This window comes from Pagrus major, chromosome 14 (assembly GCF_040436345.1).
Source record: "Pagrus major chromosome 14, Pma_NU_1.0".
NCBI classification, from domain to species: domain Eukaryota; kingdom Metazoa; phylum Chordata; class Actinopteri; order Spariformes; family Sparidae; genus Pagrus; species Pagrus major.
In genome coordinates this window covers 13,664,293-13,689,934 of record NC_133228.1, presented here as the reverse complement: position 1 = coordinate 13,689,934, position 25,642 = coordinate 13,664,293, and the positions used below count along the sequence as shown (strand labels likewise).

Sequence of the window (25,642 nt, the reverse complement as noted above, 5' to 3'; positions counted from 1 at the left end):
GAGTGCTTTACTGTCCTCTGACCAGCCTGCAGCCCTTGCTAAGAGTTCAAATTGGGCATGAAAGGCCTCCCAGTCCGCCTTACCGGAGTATTTCGGCGTCTTCACTTGGATGTGGTTACAGCGGGCGCCGCCATCTTTGTTTACATCCGGCCCTGTGTTGTCCTCGGCGCGCTTTCTCCCGCCGGCGCTCTTCCCGGTGCTCGAGCCGAAGCCAGCATCGGCAGCTAGCCTCCTGGCCGTCTGTTTCAGGCGAGCAACGTGCTCCGAAGAAACACGGTCAAACTCCGCCTCACGTCCCGACCACACACCATAAGCACCATCCATCACCTCTTCCTTGACTCTCGGACGAGCGTCGGTCTCTTCCCGCCGCGCAGCCATACTGCAAGCTGACCGCAGAGTTGGCCGAGTCAGGGCTAGCCGCGGTGGACGGTAGCAAGACAAACTCCGGCGGTTTTTACTTCTGACACCAATGTAGCGTCCGACAGGACGTCAGAAGAATGACGAGGAGTTGGTCTCACTTTTCTTATTTATTAGAAACGCAACAGTTACTGTCGGCCGTAACTACGCCAAAATAACAACAGCGCTGAGTTTGTCTTACAGCTCTCCTCTTACATGAACTCTCTCACTCCCCATCCAAAACACACACTCCTTCCTACACTCACCCCGCCCCCTTCCTTACTCATCCAACCACATACCTGTCTATACCAAACACGTTCACTCACAGTCAGAAATCACAGAACTTTAAAACACAGAACACATTATGACAGTAACATTACTGCAGGGTCGCTACACTATATTATTTCGTGTTTAGCCGCACATACTTTCCCCCCTCAGGACAACTTTCCTCACGTTTAACTTGTTTTAAAACAACCGAGAAAACCAAACTTTGAACATGCCCCACTGTGTTAACCTGTCCCGGCTTAATAAAACGACAGGTGTGCCATGAATTCAACTTGTTTTCTGCCCTTTTCTCGCAAAAAGCTAGCTAGCTTAACTCAAACCTAGCGAAAGCTACGAGTAAAAAGCGGCTAGTTTAGCTTCACGTTTACACTGAAGCTGAGCACATTTTTGTTTTAAGTTATAATAACAATAATTATATTTATATTATATTGCTAATGTGAGCTACGACAAGTCCTTACCTTGTTTCCAGAGTGTTGAACAGCATCCAGTTTGTTCCTATCAGCTGAAATATAAACGCCATTTAAATAATGACCAACACCTGTGACTTCACAATAACATGGCTGAATATTATTCACTATTTAAAGTAAACAGGCTCCAGATGTTAAGCTTAAGTTAGCTAGCTAATGTATTAACTAACCTGCTTTTTCTGTGTCAAATGTCAAAAAGCCAATTAGAAGTGGATTAACCTATGCTTTCTGTGTTTAATGTAAAGCTCATTAGAGGTAGCAGGCACATACATACTACATGTATGATGGTGTAGGTGAGTGTATGTGTAAGTGATGATGAGGAGGATGAAGGAGTAGTTTTATGATGACCATTTAGGGTTTGTGCTATATGTATTTGTCAGAGAGGTTATGAAAAAGGGTTAAATTCAATGTGGATTCATTAGTCATGGAGAATGAGGGCTTTGCAGCAACTTGATCCAAAAGTTTTGCAAGTCTGACAGGGATAAATGTGGATTAACTGATTGGCAATAGGCTGTGGTCAAATAATTAAGCTTATAAAACCTTCATAGTGCATTAGTAGGCCTACATCAGTGCAGTGATGTGTTTTATGGAAGCGATAACATGGTGGTGTGATGGTAGTAAAGAGTGTAGGTGTAGCTCCGTAATACGGGTCGACCGGTGTGGCTTGATCAGGGCCGATACCGATTATTAGAAATCAAGGGGATTGAAAAACAAATTTTGGGGCCGATATTCATTTGCAGTAAAAACGAAAATCTTTGTGTCAAAATTTTTAACAACCAGCGATCAGGAAAAAGACTCCCGCACGCTGTCCACTTCACTTGCAATCAGGTTTAATGACAACAACGTTTCGGTACTTAGACCTTCATCAGGTGATCTTACAAGACAATGGGGGAGGCTGTCTTATCCAATCAGGCCACACTGCAGACAGACATCCCTCAAAATCCCATCAGACACACCTGGACCAACAAATCTACGCCACTGAACGAAAACCAAAAAAAAACCCCATCATAACAGAAACAGTCCACATATCAATCAATACATGTAACAAGAGCCAATCCTTGAACAAAAAGGACATAAAGTTAGGCAAACACATATATATACATACATATACACACACACACAAACACACACACAAAAAAAATATATATATATACATACATACATACACAGATCTAGGCACATTTTTAAATTAGTTTATTTTATCTGCAATCTGACATAAAAAATAACCGAAAGTGATAATCAGGAAATGCTGAATATCGGCCTGATAATTGTCCTGGGCTGATAACATATTGTATAGTAGAGTAGAATAGTCCCAGTTCAAGCATTAATCATTGTGTAATGTACTGCTTGGGAATAATAAAGTTATGAGCAGAAATTTAACAGTCTTAGTGTCCTTAAACCAAAGGACCAAAAGGAAACCACAGAGATATCTTATGAATGGCTTCTCTGTATCTTATGGTACTTTTTAAAGTGTATATTAAAAGTTACTACTTTTTCATACTTTTATAGCCAGGCTGCCCAAAGTTGGGCTCATGGGCAAAAGTTGGCCCGCCACAGGGTTTGATTCGGCCTGCCAGATGTTTTTGGCTGAAAGAAAAATAATAATGTTTTTTAATGTTGATGCTGTTTTACTTTTGTGAGGTAAAATGCTCTTTAAATATGTGGGATCCCTCTTTATTAATATGTTTTCCATAATCGGAACATGGCTGGCAGAGGGACAATTTGTGCATGAAGACAGGTAATCAAGGAAACTTCGTATCAAGGATCCTCGTAAGATGGAAGTGGAACAAAAAGAAATGAGGGAACATACAAAGATTTTCCTGGTAATATATTTTGTCACCTGTTCTTCAGTCATAAACACAGGAGAGAAAACATTTTAGATCAGACTCAGAAAATGGATCACCAGATCTCTTTCACTTGCCTCTCAGGGCTCTTGTACAGTACCATTTTGCATCTTAACAATAAAACACAATACAAAACAATCAGTGTTCGCTTTTGGCCCGTGATCCACCATTAAGTGTCAGTTTTGGCCTTCCAAAGGAAAAACTGTAGCAGCCAAGTGACTTAAAGATGCAAAATGTAAACACTTTAAGTATCCATGTTAAACAGCAACTGAAAGCCGACCGTTAGAGATCAATTTGGGTATATATATAGTTAAGCTTAATCCAAGCTGCTGTCATATTTTATCCAAAACAGGTCGACATTATGAGTTACTCCTTTTGCAAAACATCTTGAGCTTTCCATAAAAAAACATAATGTAGCCAACACGATAGGCAGCATTTAATAGATATCACATACGTTTAAAGGGGCACTGTGTAGTTTTGGGGAAGAGATCCAAACTATTTACAATATTAAAGAGGTAAAAATACAAACTCAGAAATATTTATTTTTTCCATAAGTGAATAAACAAGCTGTTCTCAGTGGAAGATAAGGTCCCCAGAACACTGTTTGAAGCTAGAAACGTGGCTGGGTCCGCCACATATAAACAAAGTTAAACAGAATGAAATTGTGTTGTCCTTGAAGGTCACTTTGTCTATTCAGTTTATTCAGACATGAAAACAAAGAGTTTTTTAGGGCAAAAAAAGAGAGAAAGAAATCAGTCAATGAAGATCTTTCTCTTCTGATTCAAACTTCTTGGCCAAACCTACATAGTGCACCTTTAAAATAACAGAAAAATGCTGCTGAAATTCTCAAATCAACAGAAAGAAAAACACTCAACTCATTGAATGCAAAGTGGGTAGAAGTTGTGGTCATTGGGGGGGATTTTAAAAACTTCTATAAGAGTTATAATCCCTGCCAGCTCTTTCCTTTGGGCCCACGAGAGCGCTCAACAAAAGGTGCCCACCACTATCGCCTGTACACAATTAACTAAAGCACCAGCATTATTCCATTATCATAAGAATGCTGTTTGCAATGGGGGGAGAACCTCCTCGGCATTCATGGACGTCGCCGAATAGAGCCGGGAGCTTTTATCTTCTCAACGACAGGCAGGCTGCATTCATCACACCACCTAGTGAGATGTTTGGACACTTTTTTTTGTGCATGAAAAATAATCAATTTATGCTGTTAATTTCAATAGCCTGTTTATAATTATAGTATGGGCGACAAGTGGGCTTTGTTTGGGGAGGGGGGGGACTGGTGAAGATCCTGGAGATTAGGGTATAACACCCAGCGTTATCAGATTTGTGCACAAATTTCCCACTATTTCTCTATTTTCATTTATTATTTCCTTGGAAGTTACACGTTAGCTGCTGTGATTATGAATTCAGCAGACGACCTGTGCTGTAATTGTTCCTCCCAGCAGGAGTATCGGGGAATAAATGAAGACTAAATAAGAGCAGTTCCTCACTTTGAGGTTGGCATCATTTTCTTCCCCCTACGCCTGCGTTTCTCCCCGAGTGCTTCTGATCTGATTTGTGGCTGATGAGATTTGAGGTCGTGTTAAGAGGTAACTGACCACAAGGTGTCAATGTTGTAGGGAATGTGTTTCTCTGCCTGTCATTTCAGTCCATTAATGTGCAAAAAGGAAAACGCACAGAGGAAAGCGGCGGGTAGAAAAATATGCCTGCTGGATGTCATGCTCAAATAAATCTAATTGGATGTAGCGATTTGTCTGGAGAGCAGTAATAGATGGATGTCGAGCAAGCTGCACATGTAACTACAGCCAGTGCTTCAGTGCTGTTTAATGTGTTTGCCTTAAATGGATTTTTACACACACACACAGCTTCTTTAAAGATGCGAAGAGGAGAAAGATCTTCATTGACTGATTTTTTTATGCCTAAATAAACAAACTATCTTCGTTTTAATGACTAAATAAACTGAATAAACAAACCGAGTCAATACTGTTTGACTTTGTTTATATGTGGCGGACCCTGCCACCTTTCTAGCTTCAAACAGTGTTCTGCGGACCTCTGAGAACAGCTTGTTTATTCAGTTAAGGAGAAAATAAATATTTCTGAGTTCGTATTATTAACTCATTGATATTGTAAATATAAAAAATTCTGAGTTTGAATTTCTGCTCCAAAACTGTTGAATTCCCCTTGAAAAATGTCCCAAACCTTCCAACATGATGGTAAAAAAGTACAATACACACAGTTTGTTTTAGGCCGAATCTTCCCTCTTAAAAGAAAAATGATGTTTGGAAACAGTTTTAGGCATGTGAGAGACATAGCGGTGCAGAACAGTGATCATGAAAAAATAATGCAGCGGCTCCTTTTGTGGAAAAACTTTCATAAACTCCAGCCTCAGACGCAAACGCTGGAGCAATCTGTGGGGATCATAGCACTAGTGAGCGCGCAGTGATTTGTTAGTTTGGGCCACAGTGTATTTTGCGTTCGTAATTGAACTTTTCTTCCCTGCAAAATGCAAAAAGAGATCCGGTTTCTTTCTGACCTTTGTCACATACCTTCTCCTTTCCTCATATTGGAGAGTTACCATGAAAGGGGTGTGTAAGCTCACTCGAACTGCGTGACATTATGGGCAGTTTGTTCAATATCAGTCAAATGACTTAAAGCTTGCAGCCTGCTATTGACATTTTTCACACAATCTCTTGCCTTAACTCTCACAAACCAGAGAAAAACATCAACACTTGGGTTGAGGAGAGACTGTGATCGTTACATCAGTTTTTTTGGGCCAAGGGTTACTGAGTAAAACCTGGAACATGGAACGAGTGGTTCTCAGCAAAGATCCAGATTACTCAGTATCATTATGTTATGTTACGGCCCCAAGATGCTGCTGTCAAAAGCCGACAAAGGATTAAAATAAAAGTCCATTACAACAGTTCAATTCAAATCTGATCAAAGGTTTTAAAGTGTATCATTTTGAAAGAAGAAACTCCACAATCTAACACTCAGAAATGAAAAGTTGAATTCATAAGCAATAAAACACGACCACATACACACATAACATATGCTGTTACAGCCTTGAAGGAGCACTATGTAGTTTTGGAGAATAACTTAAATTAGACAACATAAATCTTCATGGATTTGTTTTCATTACTGAATAAACTAACTGAACAAACTGAGCTTTAAAGAACAACACAGTTACATACTGATTTACTCTGTTTGTGATTGCCGGACCCTTCTAAGTAGCCACTTTGCCAGCTTCCCTCTGAGGACAGCTTATTCATCCACAAAGAAATTCATAAAACATAAATATTTCTGAGTTTTCCAAAATTGCATAGTGCACATTTAAAGTTTTACTGTGCAAAAATGTCCTAGAAGAAATAAAAAAACAATGTAAAGATGTATGTAATCCCTCTCAACAATCACTTAAGACCTACTGGAAGTGTGCAGCGGTGTCTATATCTGCAAAGACCCTGCCTTCTGTCTTTCTTCTTCTTGATATCTTCCTCTGGGGCGATTCAGGACGTCAGCCTTTGGACAGCAGTTGTGTAGCCCCCAGCCAATAACAGCACGAGGTCGAGATTCTATATAAACGTAATGACCAGGTTACGTTGCCCGTCTCTGCCTCTCCCCTCTGCTTTCCTCTGCTCTCGGTCTGTTGTAGATATACGAAGAGGTTCAACTCTGCGTATCTGTTTGACCGAGGGCGGAGCTACACACATACGCACACACACAGGCTGGGCATAGTGGCAAACAGTGGACAGGGTGAAGCCTGCACTTTGGCTGCATTCACACAAAACTTGCACGGTTGTGGGGACTTGTAGGTGTATTTATTTGTGCTTAAGAACGTAATCGCCGTGAAACAGTCTGATTTATTGCTTTGTTCTCTGCAACACTGCTCCATCGCTTCATTCACTCTCAAGCTCACTCAACCACCACCACTCTCTTTCTATTTGTCTCAAGCGTTGAGCCAGGGAGGAGGGGCCAACTTTTTAAAATGTGTGTTCACCAACAGCAACCGACAAATCCTGCATCGTATGCCTTTAACTTGGTCTGGTATGACCACTAGCTTACAGTTGCTAATGTTAGCGAGTGACCGTATAAGGTATATGTTGTTTAATCAATATTAATCATTGACTTTTTGACTGCTCAATATTTCTGGTACTGTTACACTGTTTAAACATCATCCAATTTTTTGTAAGGGACAGGGGGCGCTGTTCAGCAAAGCTAAAAAAGGCTTGCTTTAAAGTTTATTAGGAATGTAAATATAGCACTAAAATGGGGGAAAGTGAGAACAGTATTTTCCCATCTTTTTGTAGACAGCTGCAATCTCATCCTGTTTTTTTTCACTCTCTAGTCACCGCTCTCTGGGGGCCTACAGTCACATCTGACTCAGACTTGAGGACAAATTAGCTGTTCTCCTCGACAGTGGCAAGACGTGTTTGCAGGGGCTGAATAGAAGAAAATTCACAGTCATCATGGTTGGCAAAATGTTATTTATCAAAAGATAATTTTGGTGTGATGTGATGTTTGGTGTTTAGAATTATGGGTTTTGAAACTCTTGATATAAAATGACATTACTAGAATACATTAGTCTTATTTTGCATTATTATGGTTTAATGTGCAATAACTCACCTCCATCCGTCCAGGAATGATGACACAGACTGAAGGAAATGGTCCATTTCTGAGTCAATCTAATTAGCATTAAAGGGAAAATTGAGGCAGTTAAAGGATAAGTTCACCCGAAAGTTAAAATTCATACACTCAGTCATTAACTTCTCACCTTCAAGTCGATGGAAAGTTTCATGAAATCTCGCGGTACACAAAATGTGTCTGGAGCTTGACGATGTTGCAACATTCTCCTAAACAACTGAAGTAGATGGGGACTTGTTTTAAGATGTAACAAAACAACTTGGGAAAAAATAACATGAAATGGCTCCATGCAGCTCATCCAGCGTAATCCCAGAGATCCAAGATCTGAAAAGATATATTTACGCCCTCAACGTGCGATCAAGCTCTTGAACCAACTTCAGCCTTCAAGATTTCAGCCTCAAAAATAACATCTGTTCAATTCAATTTGGGACCTCTTTGGGCCATTTTGTAGTTTTTGTTGGTTGTTTTTTTAATATTTTAAAATAAGTCCCCATCTACTTCAGTTCATTAGTAGAATGCTGAAACGCTGCTATGCTGTGAAGCTTTACCATCATTACCCATGGGTTGGGTTATGGCTTCAACTTGTACTTTAATAACGCTTCTTATCATATCAACATTCTCTTAACCAGAAAAATGATCCAAACCGTCCTGGGTTTTAACTGTGATGTTCGGCGTAATTAATATTTCCTTTTAGTCAGTTAGTTATGAATGATCTACCACAAGACACAAATTACCATTTTTAGTTTTTTGATCTCGAAAACATGCAGCAAAACTGCATTCACAGAGGAAGAGCCTTTTTTTGCGTTTACCACATTGCTTTGGTCTGAAAATGAAAGCGAAGAGAGAAGGAATGTGTTGCTAACTTTATCATTATGAGAGGAAAATTTGTTATTTACATTTTCTTGACTTCTTTTTCATAAAGCTTCACAGGTAAGGATAAGTGAAAAACACACATCAGAGCAAAAATGTCTGATAACTGCAGACAGTGTCCTTTCTCAGGCTCAAGTGGGTCTTTTGTTGAATGACCAGCCGGAGCAGAGATGTCTCAACAGCCCACTTTCCTCTGTAAACAATAACAACATAAAACCAGTGCTCTAAAGACAGAAGAGCATTAAAATGGCACCACAGAACAATCTGAGTTAAAGTTTTATCACGGGGTCCCATTTGATCCATCTCACGGCACATCAGATCAGTTGCATCGTGAGTTGTCGATTCTCTCACCATCTTCCATGGAGGTCAAAGGTCAGGGTTGGCTACATCCCCAATGAGGTCTGGTCTGGGATACAACATCGTATAGTCTTAAGCCTATGATGCTGAATGTGAGCCAAGGCAGGAGTCTGAGCCCATGTTATGTGATTAAAAGGCCGTATTTCTAACTAACAAGTGGTGCTGATAAAGGAATACAGAATTAGCTCAGATCCAACTACAAGCACCAATACAGACTCCCCAAAGATCACTTGTTAAGCACTTAATTATGAGCCCCACAAAATTAGTTTTTTCCATTTAATTTCCTCGCCAACATCGGTGATTTGCTGCCTGCCGAGCTATAATGTCAAGCGAACAAATGGTGCCTTTGTGTTATCAGCCGTTAAGAGCTGGACCTTAACCTGCAGCAAGTCATCCTGCTGTGGAGAAGAAGCTTCAGAGTCACAATCTGAGAGCCTCTTTCTGTCTAACACCATGTGATGTTTTAATTCAATACTGTATGTATGTCCAACACAAACTGACATTTATTGGCAGACATGGAAAGCTTCAGCTGCAACTTTGAGAGTGTATGTGAGTCACAAAGGCGCTCTGAGGTAAATGCTTATGTCAGAATGTTTTGCAGGTATGTTTAACATGTTCATCATCTTGGTTTTAGCGTGTTCGCAAGTTTACATTTGTCATTTAGAGCTTAACGTTAAGTACAATTGAGGCTTAAAGGAATGGCATTCATTTTTAAAGGGCAACTTCACGCAAAAATTATAATTCAGTCGTTATCTACTGACCCTCCATGCCGATGGAAAGTCGGGTGAAGTTTTGTAGTCCACGAAACATTTCTGGAACTTCACAGCAAAACAGCATTGCAGCCTTGTCCTAAAACAACTGAAGTAGATGGAGACTTGTTCTAAAAATGTTAAAAACAACTAAAATACAGCAGGTCTGGCATAATCCAAGTCTCCAGTAGCCCCAAGACCCCAAATTGATTTCTCAAAGATGTAATTTACACACTGGACACACTGTTGAACTTGTGCTCCCACAATTTACACTTTTAGCTTAGCAGCTACAGTGAAGATTTTGGCTTTAAAAAGGACGTAAATAACATTTTTAAGAATCAATTTGGAATCTTGGGGTTTCCAGAGACTTGGATTTCATCAGATGATGTGTATGGAGCCATCGTGTGGTTTTATTTATTTTTTAGTTGTTTGTTTTTTTTACATTTTATAACAAGTCCCCATCTACTTCAGTTGTTGTTTCAGGAGAATGCTGCCACGCTGTTTTGCTGTGAAGCTCCAGAAATGTTTTGAGGACTACAACACTTTACATCGGCACGGGGCTCAGTAGATAAAGACAGAATTTTCATTTAAGCCTCAGTTAAGTACTTCACATTTAGCTCTCAATGGCAAATTTAAACTTCCCAACACACTACAACCAAGATGGTGAACACCTGACTTTCCACTGACATGGAGTGAGTAGATAATGACTGATTTTTTGTATTTTTGGGTGAACGTTTCCTTTAATGTATATGGACGTAAACCAAAGTGTTGAAATTTTGACCTGATGATGACCAGAGTTATTAGGATTACTAAGGCGTAATTATGCGTAACTAAGGGCCTTTGAGTGACAGTTGGCTGCTAGCTGTCAGCAACCACCACACACTTCACCTCTTTGTCCATTTTTGGATTAGCCACAATTAAGGCGGAGTCAGGCACTACCAATGCTGGAAGCCTTCACCATCGCTGTGCCCAGGATGCTAGGGGGGGAAAACAACCTGAAAACAAAAGTCTGAAAAAACAATCATTCTCAAAATTTGACTTGGAAGCAGACAGTTTTTTCAAAACAAAAAAGGCAATTACAGATGCATCTGGTAAACCGTAAGCACAAAATATATAATTTAAGCCCCTTTGTGAAACACTGACAGTGACAGAATACGTTTTTTGCTCTTCTCCAGCACCACAATATCATGTGAAGACATCTGACAGAATATTTGAAAATTTACAATTTACAAAACAAACATTCATCATCAGTTTCCTTCCAACTTAAAAGCTGCATCTTTGATTTACAAATAACACAACATCCACTTTCAATCATTTAATAAAAGCTTGGATATAAGACCATTTCTTTTTACAGCAAGTGTTCAGTTGATTTGATGGGAAATCCATTTTCTGATCCAACAGCAGTGAGATGGAATAAACCCCAACTCTTACAAGGCTTTTTTCAGACATTCACCACAGTTTGGATCAGATACAACAAACAACAACAGTGCGCTGGTCGACGTGCCAACTCACCACAAATAAACTCTTCATCTTCTTTAACTGTAGTTGCCAGAAACACATTTACAAATATATAGATATAGATTTTTTTATATCTCAAATATTTATATAAATAGAAGTAGATTAAAGATCTGGGCATTATGACAAAGTGCAAAAAAAGGAAAGGGGAGGGTTTAAAAAAAAAAAAAAAAAACTGTTAATACCTCCATTAAATTCAACAGCAAATAATACAATATACAACTGCTCTGAACATCAACATCCATGAGCTTTTGTCTTAGTTTTAGCTGCAACAGACTTAAAATTCCCCATTTCTATTACTACAAACAGTAAGTCAGGGTGGCATTTCCCAAAAACATCTTCGCGCTAAGACCGCCATCTTTGATCTCAAAAACATGTGAAAAGAGCGAAAAAGTCTTTTTTAAACCATGTTTTTCAGCCACTAAACCAACATAAAACATCTACACACTAGAACATCTCTTGGGATGTTGTGTTGAACTGAGAAAATTGAAATAAAAACAAAAAAAACAACAGATTTGTTTACAATGCTTTTGTAGGCATGTTACCCAGTTTACTGATAAACGATGTGTATCTACGGTAAAATAAAGACCACCGAGCGAGCATCACTGAACTGATCTAAGTGCTGTTAGACGATGTCACACGCTGATGAATAAAGTGTCATCATAGGAAGCACTTGGGAGAAGCATAACACAAATACGACTGATTATGTACAATTTCATTCATCATTAGTGCTTAGATGCTTTTGAGATAAAAGAATAAAAAAAACAAAAAACAAATCCTTGACGTTATTTCCACAAAAGCAGTTGACAAGTACCAGGAGGGAGCGTTGCTCACAGCTCCATGCTGCCATCAAGCAAATCAAAATGCTTTCAGGTACTTTACCTTTATCAGCAACACCAAATAAAATAGACAGGGTTCTCTTCAGACAATTTTAAGGCTTTTACCTTTTTTGACACATTATGGCATCCACGATACCAGCTTTAAGCAAGGAAATCCCCTCACATTTCATTTTTCTTGTAACTTCACAATGTGACATCCTCAGTTAAATTTAACCGTGTTAAATGTATCATTTTAGAAGTTGTTGTAGTGAGCTGCGATAGAAAATAGGCACAAAATTGCAGCTTTAGTCATGAATCTTCCCTTTAAAAAGGTGCAATATGTAGGAATTTTAATTTAATACGTTCAAAAATTAACTGAAATTATCAACAGAATGTGAAGAAATAACAGTTTTGACATTATTTCAAAAGGTGTCAATGTATTGAGCTGTCCAATAGTATAGATCAGGCCTCTCGAGTATGGCCCTGACTGACAGGACAGCTAGCTGCACAGCTAACCGAGCTAACAAGCTAACAGCAGCTACAGTTAACGGGTACTCTGGTGATATGCTACCTGCTATTTGTTTGAAGTAAAAAAAGAACAAACCAAAAACTCAAAACTAAAATGATCAACAGAATCTAAAAAAATAGAACATTTCGACATGATGATGTCTGCTTTGTGTTGGAGAAATATTTACTGAAGTTAGCATGCTAACCGAGCCCGTCCTGGTCCAAAACTCCTGTGCTAACAGTGTAAACACCAACACCATGGCCCTGAGTTCCCACTCTGAACTGCTAGCTGCACAGCTAACTGAGCTAACTAGCTAAGGAAAGCTAAAATTAGCAGCAGTTAGCCCATTATTTGTTTTGAATTTGACCAGTGGCCTAGTCTTACATATTGCACCTTTAAATTAAACCTACGTCTCTTCAATTAGCGATTATTTTGTACACCTGATGCTACATCTTGTAGATGTTTAAAAGACATCTAAGGCTCTCAGGACGACTATGCTGCATTTTCAGCGCAGTGAACTACTGAACCACCGGAGATGAAATGGTACCAAGTCTGATGGGTGCAGCTGGGAAGTTAAGTGAAAGCATTTTGACCTGGCTGTAATTTTCCACACACAGCAGCCAAGCATTATCGCACAGAGACTAAACCAATCGGTCCTGGAAGATAAAAACAGTTAAAAAATATAGCTATAGTTTCGAACATTGGAAGAAGTATGAAAAAGGGTGGAACCACAGGTAAACAGGAATGTGGGGGCCCTTATGTGAAAAATACTAACCAGGGCCTGGTTTCACAAAAATCAACCTAGTTTGTTCATTTGTGGAAGCCAAATCACACGGCTATTAGAAGTACTGGTATAAAAACATCACTGTTAACTGAGATTTTGGACCATCACCTCTTAAATCTGACAACATCAAAAGAGGACAAAGTCTTGAATAAATAAGGCTAACTCAAGTACTTGGGGTCATGTGATGTAAACTATCTGTTGATGAAGGCAGTATACAACTGCTAAACATGTCAATTTCTTGTAAAAATACATCAGAAAACAGTATATGCTAACGGATAGTAAATGGTACATACTTTACTATAATCAGGCCCTGTTTGCATCTGACATTAACAGGCATGGACAGCTCTGAGTACAGGTGTGAATGCACCCCAAAACAGATTGAGATTCGATCACTAAGACCACATTCAGAGGTTGTCTGGGCCGCATGTAACCACATTCTTTTAGCAGTGTGTATGCGCGTGTCCTGGGACGCAGTGAAAGAACGCCTACTCAACTGACACAATGATTTCCATTTTGTTCACTGCAATGCAAATTGCGTGTTTGGGTCCCTCTTACCTGCCAAGATAAGCAGCAAATGTTTGTGAACACACAGTGTGTTTCACCATAATTCACTGCAATATCTCCAGACTCCCTTAAATCACAATTTTTAGTTGTTGTTTAGTTGTTGAGTGAGGAGAAACCTACAAAACTTTGCAAAATGGCTACAGTACATTCTAAATAATTATTGCCTTCTTGTATATTCAACATTAAATGCAATACATTAAGTTGTTTGTTTCCTGGTAAAAAAAACATTGTCAGCTTTCGTTGTAGCAGTTTATGTGACTATAAGTGAAGTTTACCTAAAGAAATTTTAATCAGAAGATAAAGATCTTCATTGACTGACTTTTTTTAATGTCTAATCAAACTTTCATTTCATTCTGTTTTACTTTGTTAATATTTGGCGGACCCTGCCATAATTCTAGCTTCAAACAGTGTTCTGGGGGCCTTATTTTCCTCTGAGCACAGCTTGTTTATTCAGTGATGGACATAAAAAAAATATTTGTAAGTTTGTATTATTACCTCATTAATATTGTAAATATTAAAATTCTGAGTTTGAATTTCTCCTCTAAAACTACTAATAATATAATAATACTGCAACATTTTTATGCTACATCGTGATACACGATATATATCTTGATATTTTGATATCTCCTTAAAAGCACGTCATAAATGCTAAGACTGGGCAACAAAATCAAACCTCGACATCGCAACAATGTTTTAAGGATGATTGTTGTGAGATCAAGTCACGTGGTCACTCGAGACTCAAACGGAAACACTACAACATACTCATAGCTGTCCACTTCTGATTGGATCATCCAAAATGCACAATTATTCCAGGTGTAAACAGGTTATTATTAACTTTTATCCAATTGGGACACAGCATGTGAGATGCAGTTAGAAGCTATGTGAGTGTATCTTGAGTGAAGGCAAGATAACAAGCTATAATTAACTAGAATTGGTTATTAGAACTCAGTAAAAAAAAAGTTTCAGAATTGACCACAGGCTGTTGTTGAAATGGAAATGACATACACAGCAGCCTCACTCACAGTTCGTGTTTGGTTGTGTTTGAGTATTAATTAGAATTCATTTAAAACTTGCTAATGAACAAACTCTTGAAGATTTTGAGAAACCAGGCCAATCTCATCAATATTATTACACACAAACTGCGCTGGGAGGGCAGAAACACTCCCTCTCTTTAGCTCATAATAAGTAAAAGGGGGGGAACTATTAATAAATACAAAAATAATAACATATGTACACATTTTAAACAATACAAACTCAGCATAATACTTTCAACATTTCTTCTAAATGCCGTAGAAATGAATTTTTGCTCAAAAAGTCTCTGTAGCTCAAACCTTGATGGTCAGTTAGAAGATCATTTCAGAATGATAAATTATTGTACAAAAAAAAAAGATCCAACACCGTAGTAATAATTCCTTTTTGGATCCTGACACACAGGCAGGAGTTTGTGTTTCTCGCAACATGAAAAAAAAACAATCTTCAACATCTCTTCCTATAGCAAAAATACAATGCATTGACGCGGCGTCGTTGTTAACACAGATGTTTTTCTTTGCTTCCCTTGTGCGAACAGGTCCTCGCGTGGCACTGCAGGAGACCGCTCTGGAGTCGGTGAAGAGGGAAGCGAGGTGAAGCAAGGGCAGTAAGTGCACTTTGAACACGGGCATGCTGGGATTGGATAGGGAGATGGGGGAGAGGAAGGAAAAAAGAGAATTGTAGAGATGTTGACAAAGATGTGTGATGTTTAAAGAAATGTGGAGAGACAGAAAGAAATATACTGAAAGGGGAGAAGAAGCTGGATAAAACCCAGCTACTACAGCTGCTGCTCTCTCTCCCGTCGCTGAGGAAGAGGAAAATGTAAAACCAGAGAAAGAGAGGAAAGCTGTAACGAGGGGGTCATTAGAGCTGGTATAGCTGAAGGCTTAATCCTACAGTAGTCGCGTCAGTAGGTCCTTCAACCGTTTAACTCCCATAAACAATCACAGACCTCTTTTCCTCATCAGCTGAGCGGACACAGCAACCAGAACACAAACTCTGATTGTTTACAAAAAATGTACAGTGGTGGTATTATCAACAATGCCTTGGAAACATTGTGAGGCAAATTCCCTTTTCAGAGGATAAGTTTTTTGGATTCCACTGTCTTGTTCTGTAAAGACCGCGACCACAGTGATAGCACAGCAGCTTTCCATCAAAACGCTCCATAATTAGGGTGGTGGAAGAGTGGAAGTGAGTGCCAGCTAACTGTGTGGGCTCCAGAGAGAGCCCCGATGTCACAGCGGGTGAACCGAACTGTCACTGGGTAAATAGGGGTGACATCGCCCAGATGAAGCAGTCTGATTGGTGCCGTCAGTGGAAGAGTGGTGGGGTCGAAGGTCACAAACGGTGGTGGCCTGAACAGCTGCCCAACATTCAGTCCATGGAGCTGGTTTCTGTCAGTGATGCAACTTGGCCTACAGGGAGAAGAAGAAAGGGAGGCTGATTTTCTGCTGGGTTTTGACTGTGTGTAAAGCAACTTCTCACATTTTTTGAAAAGTTACATAAAACTTTGCAGTGAGCAACAAATTTAAAGCGCCTTTAAACTGCCTTTTCCCACTAAAATCGTGAATACAAGGCAACTCTGTACAGTGCAGCAGCTTTACAGCAACAACAAATGTGAAATGTGAGCTTGTCACCTAAGTGAGTTTAAGATTAGGCTACATATGTTACATTCGAAATAATCTGAAAAAATATCACATTAGTCCTCATTCATTCAGGCTTGATTCTTTTACGAAAGGAAAGAGACTGAAAATGAAATGGCCAATTTGTCAAAATGCTGACTTCCAACCAGCATCACTACAATATTGGTAGTACATGCAAATGAATAATGGTAAACTTCTTTCCATTTTGCCAGCAAAAATCCACCAGATGAAACAAAGCGCATCATCTGGGGAGATGGATTTCAGGACTGTCTTATCAGATACAGTTTGTACTTCTGTAGTTTTGTATACTGCATCCATGGACACAAAGAGTATGGTCAAATTGAGAGAAAAGGGAGGATCAAGTAAGCGGTCTGTCACCAAACTCTCATGTAAAACAAGGTATGCTAATCAAATATGAACCACGATCTTGTTCATTGTTTTTCTCTCTCGTCTAAATATTTTCAGAAACATATTTTAGTGTGCTGTTTAGATGTAATGCCATATTGTTTGTTACCAGCTGGCTGCCTTACTGTTTCCTGGTTCATGACGGACAACTTGCAAAAAACAAGACCACCCAGTGCATTCTGATTGTTGGAGGTTTTCTACCTTTTGAGCAAAACGACCATGAAGCACCAATTTCCAAAATATTTGTCTTTCTACAGCACAGACAGCCCAAATTTAAGCAGGCTCCATCTTTCCAGCAGTGAAATATTTCTTTAATGATGGTTTGGTTTTATAAGAGAATTGACACAGAATGCCAGAATTTTAGCATTACATCTGTTATAACCCAGACTGCTGACAGTTTAACAAGGATAAGAGTCTACAGCCGTGCTAGCAGCTAGGCAGAGCTGTGATTTGAGCAGCGTGTGACTGTCAGCATATAACATGCTCACAATGAAAGTATGAACATGCTGATGCCAGTGGTGGCAGGTAACTATGTGCATTTACTCAACTACTTTACTGAAGTTCAAAATTGAGGTACTTGTACTTGAGACAAATTTAGTACTTTTCATTCCGATACATTCATTAATTTTCTACTTTGCGGATTGAGATTATCAATACAAGATATTATCAGCAAATAACTGATGATACATTATTATAGCTCAGTAAGTATAAGTATATTTGGTAATATAAAGTAATTTAAATTAGCCCTTTATTAGACCGCATCTATATCTATCAATGTTACTCTGAAATGCGTCATTTCTGCATAAAGACTACTTTTATTTTTGATACCTTCAGTAGAATTTTAAATACTTTTACTTGTAAAAGAGTATTTCTACACTGTGGTACTGCAACTAATACTCAAGTGCATGATGAGGACTTCTTTCTTCACTGGCTGATGCTAGGCAAGTACAATGTTTACCCTGTTCAGCATCTTTATTTAGTGTGTCAGCATAACATTTGCAGAATTAGCACTGAACATAAAGTACAACTCAGGCTGATGGGAATGTGTTTATTTTTGCAGGTATTTGCTCATAAACCAAAGTACTGGACAATTTTGACCCGATGGTGTCGCTAGAGGAAAGGTCAGGAGATTAACAAAGTCAGTAGGATTCATTGAGGTGGATTCCTACCTGTCTTGGGGACTCGGGCCCCGAAGCCAGTATCCCGCCACCATCGCTCCCATTCCCAAAGAGGCTCTCCAGTCCACCCGGCCTGCTCAGCTTGCTGGCCTTTCCTCTGTAGGAGCTTGGACTCCTCCTCTTCCTCCCCTCCGCTCCTCCCCCATAGGCCAAAGGTCCAGAGGGGGGAGCCAGGGGCTGATGGGCCGCGGACGCAGGCTCCTTGTTGGGCGAGTAGGGTATACTGGTGCTGCCAAGTTCGCGACTGAGGAGGAAAGTTGCCATTAATAATATACAAAACGCTCTGGTTGACTTTTCACTGTACAGTAGGATCTATTTGGGATGGTATAAAATCATCCGAGCAGATTTCATAGTGCTGTATATTCTAGAGGAAAGCCAAACACCTGTCATCACAGCCTCTGCACTGCTGGCACTGTCCTCTATGTTTACACACTGCTCTACTTTTAATAAATCACCCTGTTTCTCTACATACTGTGCTATGTCGTGCTGAGCTGAGCCTGTATTGTGTTCTTTGTTTGCGGCCCTGGCGAGGATCCCTTCCTTTGTTAGACCAATAAAGACAATAGGATTTTATTTGGGGGACAATATGTTGAACACATTTAGCTGATGCTCTTGTATGGAGGATCTTCTCCAGTATCTTCTCAACAACACAAACTTAAGATCACATTAGTTTCTGTGACCGTCTAAACTTTTAACTGTTCTGTACCCACCTGTTTTGTGAGTTGTGGCTATGAGACCCTTCATTTCTGGACAGCCAATCCTCTCCGCCGCTCCAAAGCCCGCTCCCCCCACGCCCAAGTCCCTTTTTCCTGGCTTGGCTTGCTGCTACCCCTCCTGAACCTTGTAACGTTGGATGATAGCTGCTGCCATTCCTCTTGTGATTATCCACAGTCGGAAACAAGGAGGAAGAAGAAAAGGCTGAGGAGGAGGAGTAGGAAGAGTTCTTTCTCTTCTTAGACCCTGCTGCCGAGTCCTCAGCGTCTTTGGATGTGCGGCTGGCTTTATGCGTGCCGTTACGGGCTTTACCCAGCACGGAAACTGGGGCGACGGGCTGCGCGGCGTCTCGAATGCTGAACACCCCAGCCGCAGATGCCGACTGAGGGAACGTGGCGGTGTAGGAGAGGGAGTTGGAGGGGGAGGAGAGGAGAGGAGATGTGACAGAGGCGGGAGAGAGAGTCTGTTGAGAAGTGACAGGGGAGGTGCCAGAGGAGGATGAGAGGGAGAGGAGGCTGTCAGGAGCCAGGGGCACCTTCCTGAGAAGAGGAAGAAGATGTTCTAAATGAGAACTGTAAATATTGATTGAGAATGCTAAAACTTAAGTGCTAATCAATATGTTGTATTTTACTGAACAATGGTTTTCTGTTTCTTCATGAAGAGGAGAAAATTTGTAGAATTTTGTTAATCAATCCTGCATATTTAGCTCATTAGCTGCTGTTGCTCCTCCAATAATTTTATCAATATGGTCAAAATGAAAGTGCTATTCCTTTCATCATCTTTTTCTCTTCATGTATTTGTGTTTTGATAACTATTATCTAAGATTAAACACACTTCCTGCCTACGCACATGATTGTATTACTTTCCCTCATACAACACATCATCTCCTCTTTCTTTTACACCTATTCATAGTGACACTAAATCTATTTTTGTATGTATGTTCTTCCTGGTGATATCAAAATATACAGCTTCATGTGCATTTTATGCATTTAAACATTGATTTGTATGTGAAAAGGCTTCCCGAAGCTGGAGGAAAAACAAAAAAAAACAGCTCATCGAGGGAATACATGTTTAAGGACGCTCACCTCCACATCTGTGCGTTAAGGTGTTTCTCCACCATGTTCTGCAGTGCCAGCCTCATCCTGTCCCATCGTCTGTCGAACACGTAGTGGCCCCGACCCATGAGCCTGCTGCTGAAGACGCAACACTGGAGGGAGAACGAAGAGGAAGGGTATAAGGTGGGAGGAGGAAGGTTGAGGCATGGAGGAAGACGTTGATGGGAGAAAAGAGAGAGGGAGTGGTACAAGAGAAAAAGACAGGAAGATGAATTACGAGAACGCAAATAGAAACAAAGAAAAAACAAGAGCAAGAGAGGGAGGAAGTAAGAGGTGTGTCGACGGAGCAGGATGTGTGATGAGTGAAAAGATGCATCGAATGACAGAAAGATGAGATAGGTGGAAAGGAACCAGACGGAAAAACACCTGATTAACACTGACTTGTGACGAGTTCAGAAATTTAAAAAAAGCTGAAGGACAATGTTACCAAATCAATGCCTCTTTCTAGTTTCTAACAGAAGACTTCACTATAAACCTTGTGAGAGCAGGCAGCTTTAAACCTTTAATGTCACTGGTTTAATGACAGTATAATGTACAACCTAATTAAGACAGGAAATTAGTCGTGGATCCTTCCTGTGATCACCTTTCTGGTCTTGACCCAGATTCTGAACAACAGTCTCCACATTAATCTTATGTTTCCAGATAGACAGTCTTTTCTTTACACTTGTTCAACTGCAGAAAGCGTTCAAAAGTAAACAACATCAGCTTTTTATATGCAAAATAATAGAGTTACATTGCAGCCATTTTTTGAACAGCTCTTTCAACATACTGACAATAAAACTGCATCTCTTTTTGCCACTGAAAAAAATCAATAAGAGCTACACGTCTGAACACAAATAATTCCTCTAAATGGCATATTAAAGTAGGCCCTCCAGGGTAAAAATAATAAAATATTATGGACTATGAAAATGTCAGTTAGTGCAGCTTTAGCAGTAATAGTATTTACCCCTAAAGGCTGTGGGTGGCGATTGGAGCAGTGAAAGGCAGGTCTGTCAGTGTCCTCCGGAGTCTCTGCATCTCCCTCGTCGCTGGAAAGTCGGCCGCCGTCTCCTGCTGCCGTCGCCCAACTGTGCAGGGACGGCTCTGGGTTAGGGGCAGGGGCAAGGGCTGGCACCGGGGGCAGAGGACTGGAGGTGGAGGTGGTGGAGCCTGGAACCCTGGAGTGGACAGGATTGAAGGACGCAGTAGGTGAGGTAGAAGAAGAGAGAAACCAAAAGACAGAATGAGCAGATGACAAAGACACAAACATGTCTGATATAGTGACAAATCCCCAAGTAACTTCCTTTTTCAGAGGATCATCTTCTAAGCAGCAAGAGGAAATGAGTCCTCGTAACACTTCCACATAGGCAGACCTGTCATCTCCTAACCCTTTCTAGCACTCTTGTTTACAGCATCCCCTGGTGGAGAAAACATGAACAGACAAGGGTTTCCTAGGCATCTGTCTGGGCCCAGTACAGTAAAACTCCAGTGATGTGAAAAAGCGTCATATTTAGTAAGTATAAGTACAAGACAGTAAAAGTAATTCTAAGTAAGTAAATGGAAACAGTGTTTAAACTGATTGAAAATACAACTTTTGTTCATAATATGTTTCTTTTATACTATCCTCCGATTGGACCTCTATTTGGATGCATTGAAAGATTTTACTTTCTGGATCTAACTTCCCTCTTTATAATAATAATAATTTATGCAATCAAAACATCTGGGCACCGAGGATACTTAAGAAGATTAGACACTTGTAAAATGTAACTGACATAACCCTAACCCTAACCCAAATATAACCTTGTTGGACAGTTTTATGGCCTTTCTTTGCTACCTACCTGGGTATGTGTGCATTTGCCAGACGTAGCTTCAGCGTGGACAAGGGTCGTCCGTTTGGGCAGTGAGGCTTGCTGGGACTTGCGGTCTCTTGTGACGCGTTACTCAGACTTCCTCCTTCCTTCGCTCCTCCTTGTGTCACGTCCTTGTCTTTATCCTTCGCTCCTTCCTTCGGCCGCCCCTTGTGTTCGGCCAGGAGGATGTCGAAGTGTTTCCTTCGGCCGGGGACGGCTCGGCGGTGGGTTAAGGAGTGAGTCTGTAACGACCAAGAAAGACATAAAAAAAAAAAATGGTTAACAGCAATTTTATACTTGTCCTACTGTGAGCTAATAAGCACAGTCACCTAGAGGTATTGGGTGATTTCCAGGGAGCCTTGTTAATGAAAGTATTGATCAATGAGGAGTTCAGAGAGTAGCTCAAACATACTGCAGCAGGGCTGATGGTTGCACTCACAGGGGCTCGAGTCACGGCTCTCTGGTTTCAGGAAAGTTTCCGCAATCACTGCACCATGCTGCTGCTCACGTCACACCACACTAACACGGGTAAATATTGCCAGTGCATGGTGAGCTTGTCTACCCTTCCAGCTACTCTGGAAGGTAACCAGCCATCAAACATTTGGTTTTCGAATAGTCCAAATAGAAGGAGAAATGTTTCCTGTACTTGGTCAGACTGAGAGTAGGTGCTTCTTTTATAGTTACAAAATATCTTGCTGCTCAATAACACTGTGATAAGTCACTTATTTAAATGGGATCATCACTTATTTTCAAAGTTTCCTCGTTATGAGAACTACTCATTGCATTTAGCTGATGATGTCACAGTGATGTCATGAGGATTCAGAGCTTGGAGTCAACACATTTATAACAGAAAGAGTTACAAACTGGAGGTGTGGTATCTGAAAGAGACAGGCGATTACCAAGTAGGGAGAAAAGGCTCATGAAAGATGCTATCCAGTTGGATTATGGGAAATGTAGGAATCCAGTGTTTTGAAGCTAAATCCATAACAAAGACAACAATTGAGGATGTCTCGAGCTCTGCTACACACATTTGGATCATTCTTATTTTCTACCTGCCTCTTGAGTTCCCCAAATATATGGAGGCACAATGCGAGATTGCTGGAGCAACAAGACGCAATGCCCCTTGAACAGCGCTGCGTTTCCTAGCAATGATCAACCTTAGAAGTAGAGAACAGTTTTCAAAGAGGGCTTCTACACACACTCTTGAATTTTTTCATGCCTTTCCCAAACCAGCACTTAAAAGCAAGTGCTCTCCAGAGGAGGCCGAATTCCCTTTTTGAAAGTATTTTTCAGCCATTTAAGCCTCTATAATTGATAGTGGAGAGATGACAGGAAATGAGGAAGAGAGAAATGCAACAAAAGTCAGCCAGACTCAAACCGGAGACGCTGCCGTTCACGATCAGGGCCTCAACCCCTAAGCCAAGGGGGCCTACGAATGCTTTAAAGTAGCCTGGTATATTTCACTGTCTGTAAGCTGTAATATATATTGACAATACATGAATAACAGAGCGCAAATGTTGTCAATAAAGTTTTAAAGCCCAAATCTTTCCGAATGACAACACAGTTAATGTATAGTCAGTCTACAGCTTTCAGCTCTTGCTTTTGTGATTTCAGTTACTTTATGGAAGAAAGCTAAAAAAGTTTACTCTGATCTGTGTTAAAATGTATAAGACTATACAGTCAACACTTTTATTTAAAAAAAAAACATGAAAATAAAAGATGCAAGATAAAAAAGGAGCGATGGAAACTGCAAACAAACATCAGGAAAGTGGCATTTCAGCCAAAAGAGATTAATGGTAGCAGAGAATGAAGAGAGAAGATGATGACAACAGAAAGTGGAAGAACTGATAAATTACTGTCCCGATATTGGGAAATTTATATTATCGGTTATCTGTATCGGTGGGAATATTAAATCCTCCATCTTTGCTGACTACATCTTAGCCTTTTTCACGCTCAGGTGTAAATAAACTACAGGTTAGAAACTTCTTTTTAAAAACACAAAAATGTGAGGTTAACGGTTATCTCATCAGTATCAGCCATGAGAAGCAGATAATTGGTTATCGATGTTGACTGAAAAAAATCCATATCGTGCATCCCTACAAATCTTCTCATTCAAAATCATCACTTACTTAACTTGAAATATCACTTGGCAGAGAGCATTGGTGGTCATTAAACCTCAGAGAAACATGTAGTTTCTGGTTCCTCCGGCAAGTTCAGGAACTTAGTCTCCTAAGAGGCAGAAGGAGGTACTGAGAGCATCTTTAGTGACAATGCTTCTGGAAAACACCTTTTAAGTCTAGTAAGGTTCATTCGGTGGATTTCACGATCAACCTCAAGAAGCTTTCGGGAAACGGGGCCCAGGTCCCGCTCTTGAAATCATGGTTGTTATTGGGACTGCCAGACATTAATAATCTTCCCAACCACTCTAAAAAAAAACACCAACACACCAGCCTGATACATGTTTAATTACTTAACAACCAGTTTGAAGTGATTAGTAAAGCCTGCTAGAATTAATTAAAGGGCAGTAAAATAGAGTTTTTACCGCTACAAGATGTTGTAGCCTCATCCAACATCTATAATTACCTCATCAAGGGAAGTGTGGGCCCTATAATGCTTTAGCGCTGCTACCCCAAATTAACTGAGAATTGGGAAGTGCAGACACATCACAGAGACGGGCAGGGCGGCAGACGGGATCATAGCTGTGGTTGGAGTCCCACAGTAGCAATGTTAGTGCACCCACCCTTCAATATTATGACTCTCATAAACAAACAAAGCTGCGTTCCTGGTCAGAGGCCTCAGACTGGAGGCTGGAAGAAGGTTCGGACTCTATCACTGTGTGTGGAGAGTGTGAGTGTCTGTGTTTGTGTTACCTTGCAGGTGAGCGACCGCGTGCAGGGTCGTTTAGTCTCGGGGTCCTGGACTCCACAGTGCTTGTTGGGATCAAACACTCTCCCTATAAAAAAAAAAACATACACATATTAGACTGGTAGCAAAGATAATAATTTTATAATTTCTGCCTTCCCGTCTCAAATCACATTTGCCAGGAGTGGGAGCCTTCCAGTACCACCAAGTGCTTTATTAATTTGTCTCTATTGAGACAGCAGTTCACTCACTGACATTCATCTATTGACATCTTCTTTTGTTCATTCAATCATTCGGTCACGGTCTAAGGCCACTATAGTCTAACAGTACTACACTGTGTGACAGCATTGTAGCAACGCTTCCAGTTTGAAACAGATAAACTGTACAAGCTGTGACAAATCACTCGTGACAGGACACACTGGCAGCCTGACAGGAGTCAACTGTGACTGGCAGCTCAGGAAACTCTCTCCTGCTTTAATGAACTGAATCTGAGGGGACGATGTAGTTTGATGTGTGTTAAAACTGTGTCTGTTTACTGTAAGGAGCTCTTCTTGTGCCAAAATGTGTTTTGCGTTACAAAGCAGCAGACTTAAGACTAATATAGAACATCCTCATGATGTATTTTCTCAATCAGCTCTTTACTAGGATTGCAGTGATTATCATACTGTGTGCATTTGCTTATCTGTTCTTGCTCTTCAGGTTTACATCATGTTTAATGTGTGATAGAACACGATCTAATGTGAAATTATAACAAAGCATTTGTTCAGCCAAAACAACATTCTATTTTCATTCTATTAAGAGGTCATTGTAACTGATAATGTTAATAATAATTGCGTAATACCTTATAGCGTGAAACCATGATATTAATTTCAAACCATGAACATTTCATACCGTTAAGACCCAACTCTTTCTTGTGAGTACTGGGACCCTAAATTGACCAAATATTCTGAGCCAGCGTTAAAGGACAGAGTGTTAAACTAAAACATAACTACCTATTCATTAAGATATATCTAGTCATGAATATTAAATGTTATAAAGAAATACTACAACTTGTTTT

General features: G+C 40.2%; 1 protein-coding gene across 2 annotated transcripts in view; it reads right to left on the bottom strand.

Moving 5' to 3' along the window:
- Positions 1–10,923: 10,923 nt before the first annotated feature.
- Positions 10,924–25,642, bottom strand: part of atxn7l1 (ataxin 7-like 1) — a 33,683-nt gene continuing 18,964 nt past the window's right edge. For both annotated transcript variants that reach the window (XM_073480616.1, XM_073480615.1), the window contains 7 exons: positions 24,594–24,676; positions 21,712–21,965; positions 20,841–21,051; positions 19,865–19,986; positions 18,776–19,318; positions 18,057–18,309; positions 10,924–16,254 (listed from right to left, as the gene is read on the bottom strand). In XM_073480616.1, the coding sequence (XP_073336717.1) occupies positions 16,237–16,254; positions 18,057–18,309; positions 18,776–19,318; positions 19,865–19,986; positions 20,841–21,051; positions 21,712–21,965; positions 24,594–24,676 (1,484 nt within the window). In that variant the 3' untranslated portion in view covers positions 10,924–16,236. The remainder of the gene's footprint in view (positions 16,255–18,056; positions 18,310–18,775; positions 19,319–19,864; positions 19,987–20,840; positions 21,052–21,711; positions 21,966–24,593; positions 24,677–25,642) is intronic.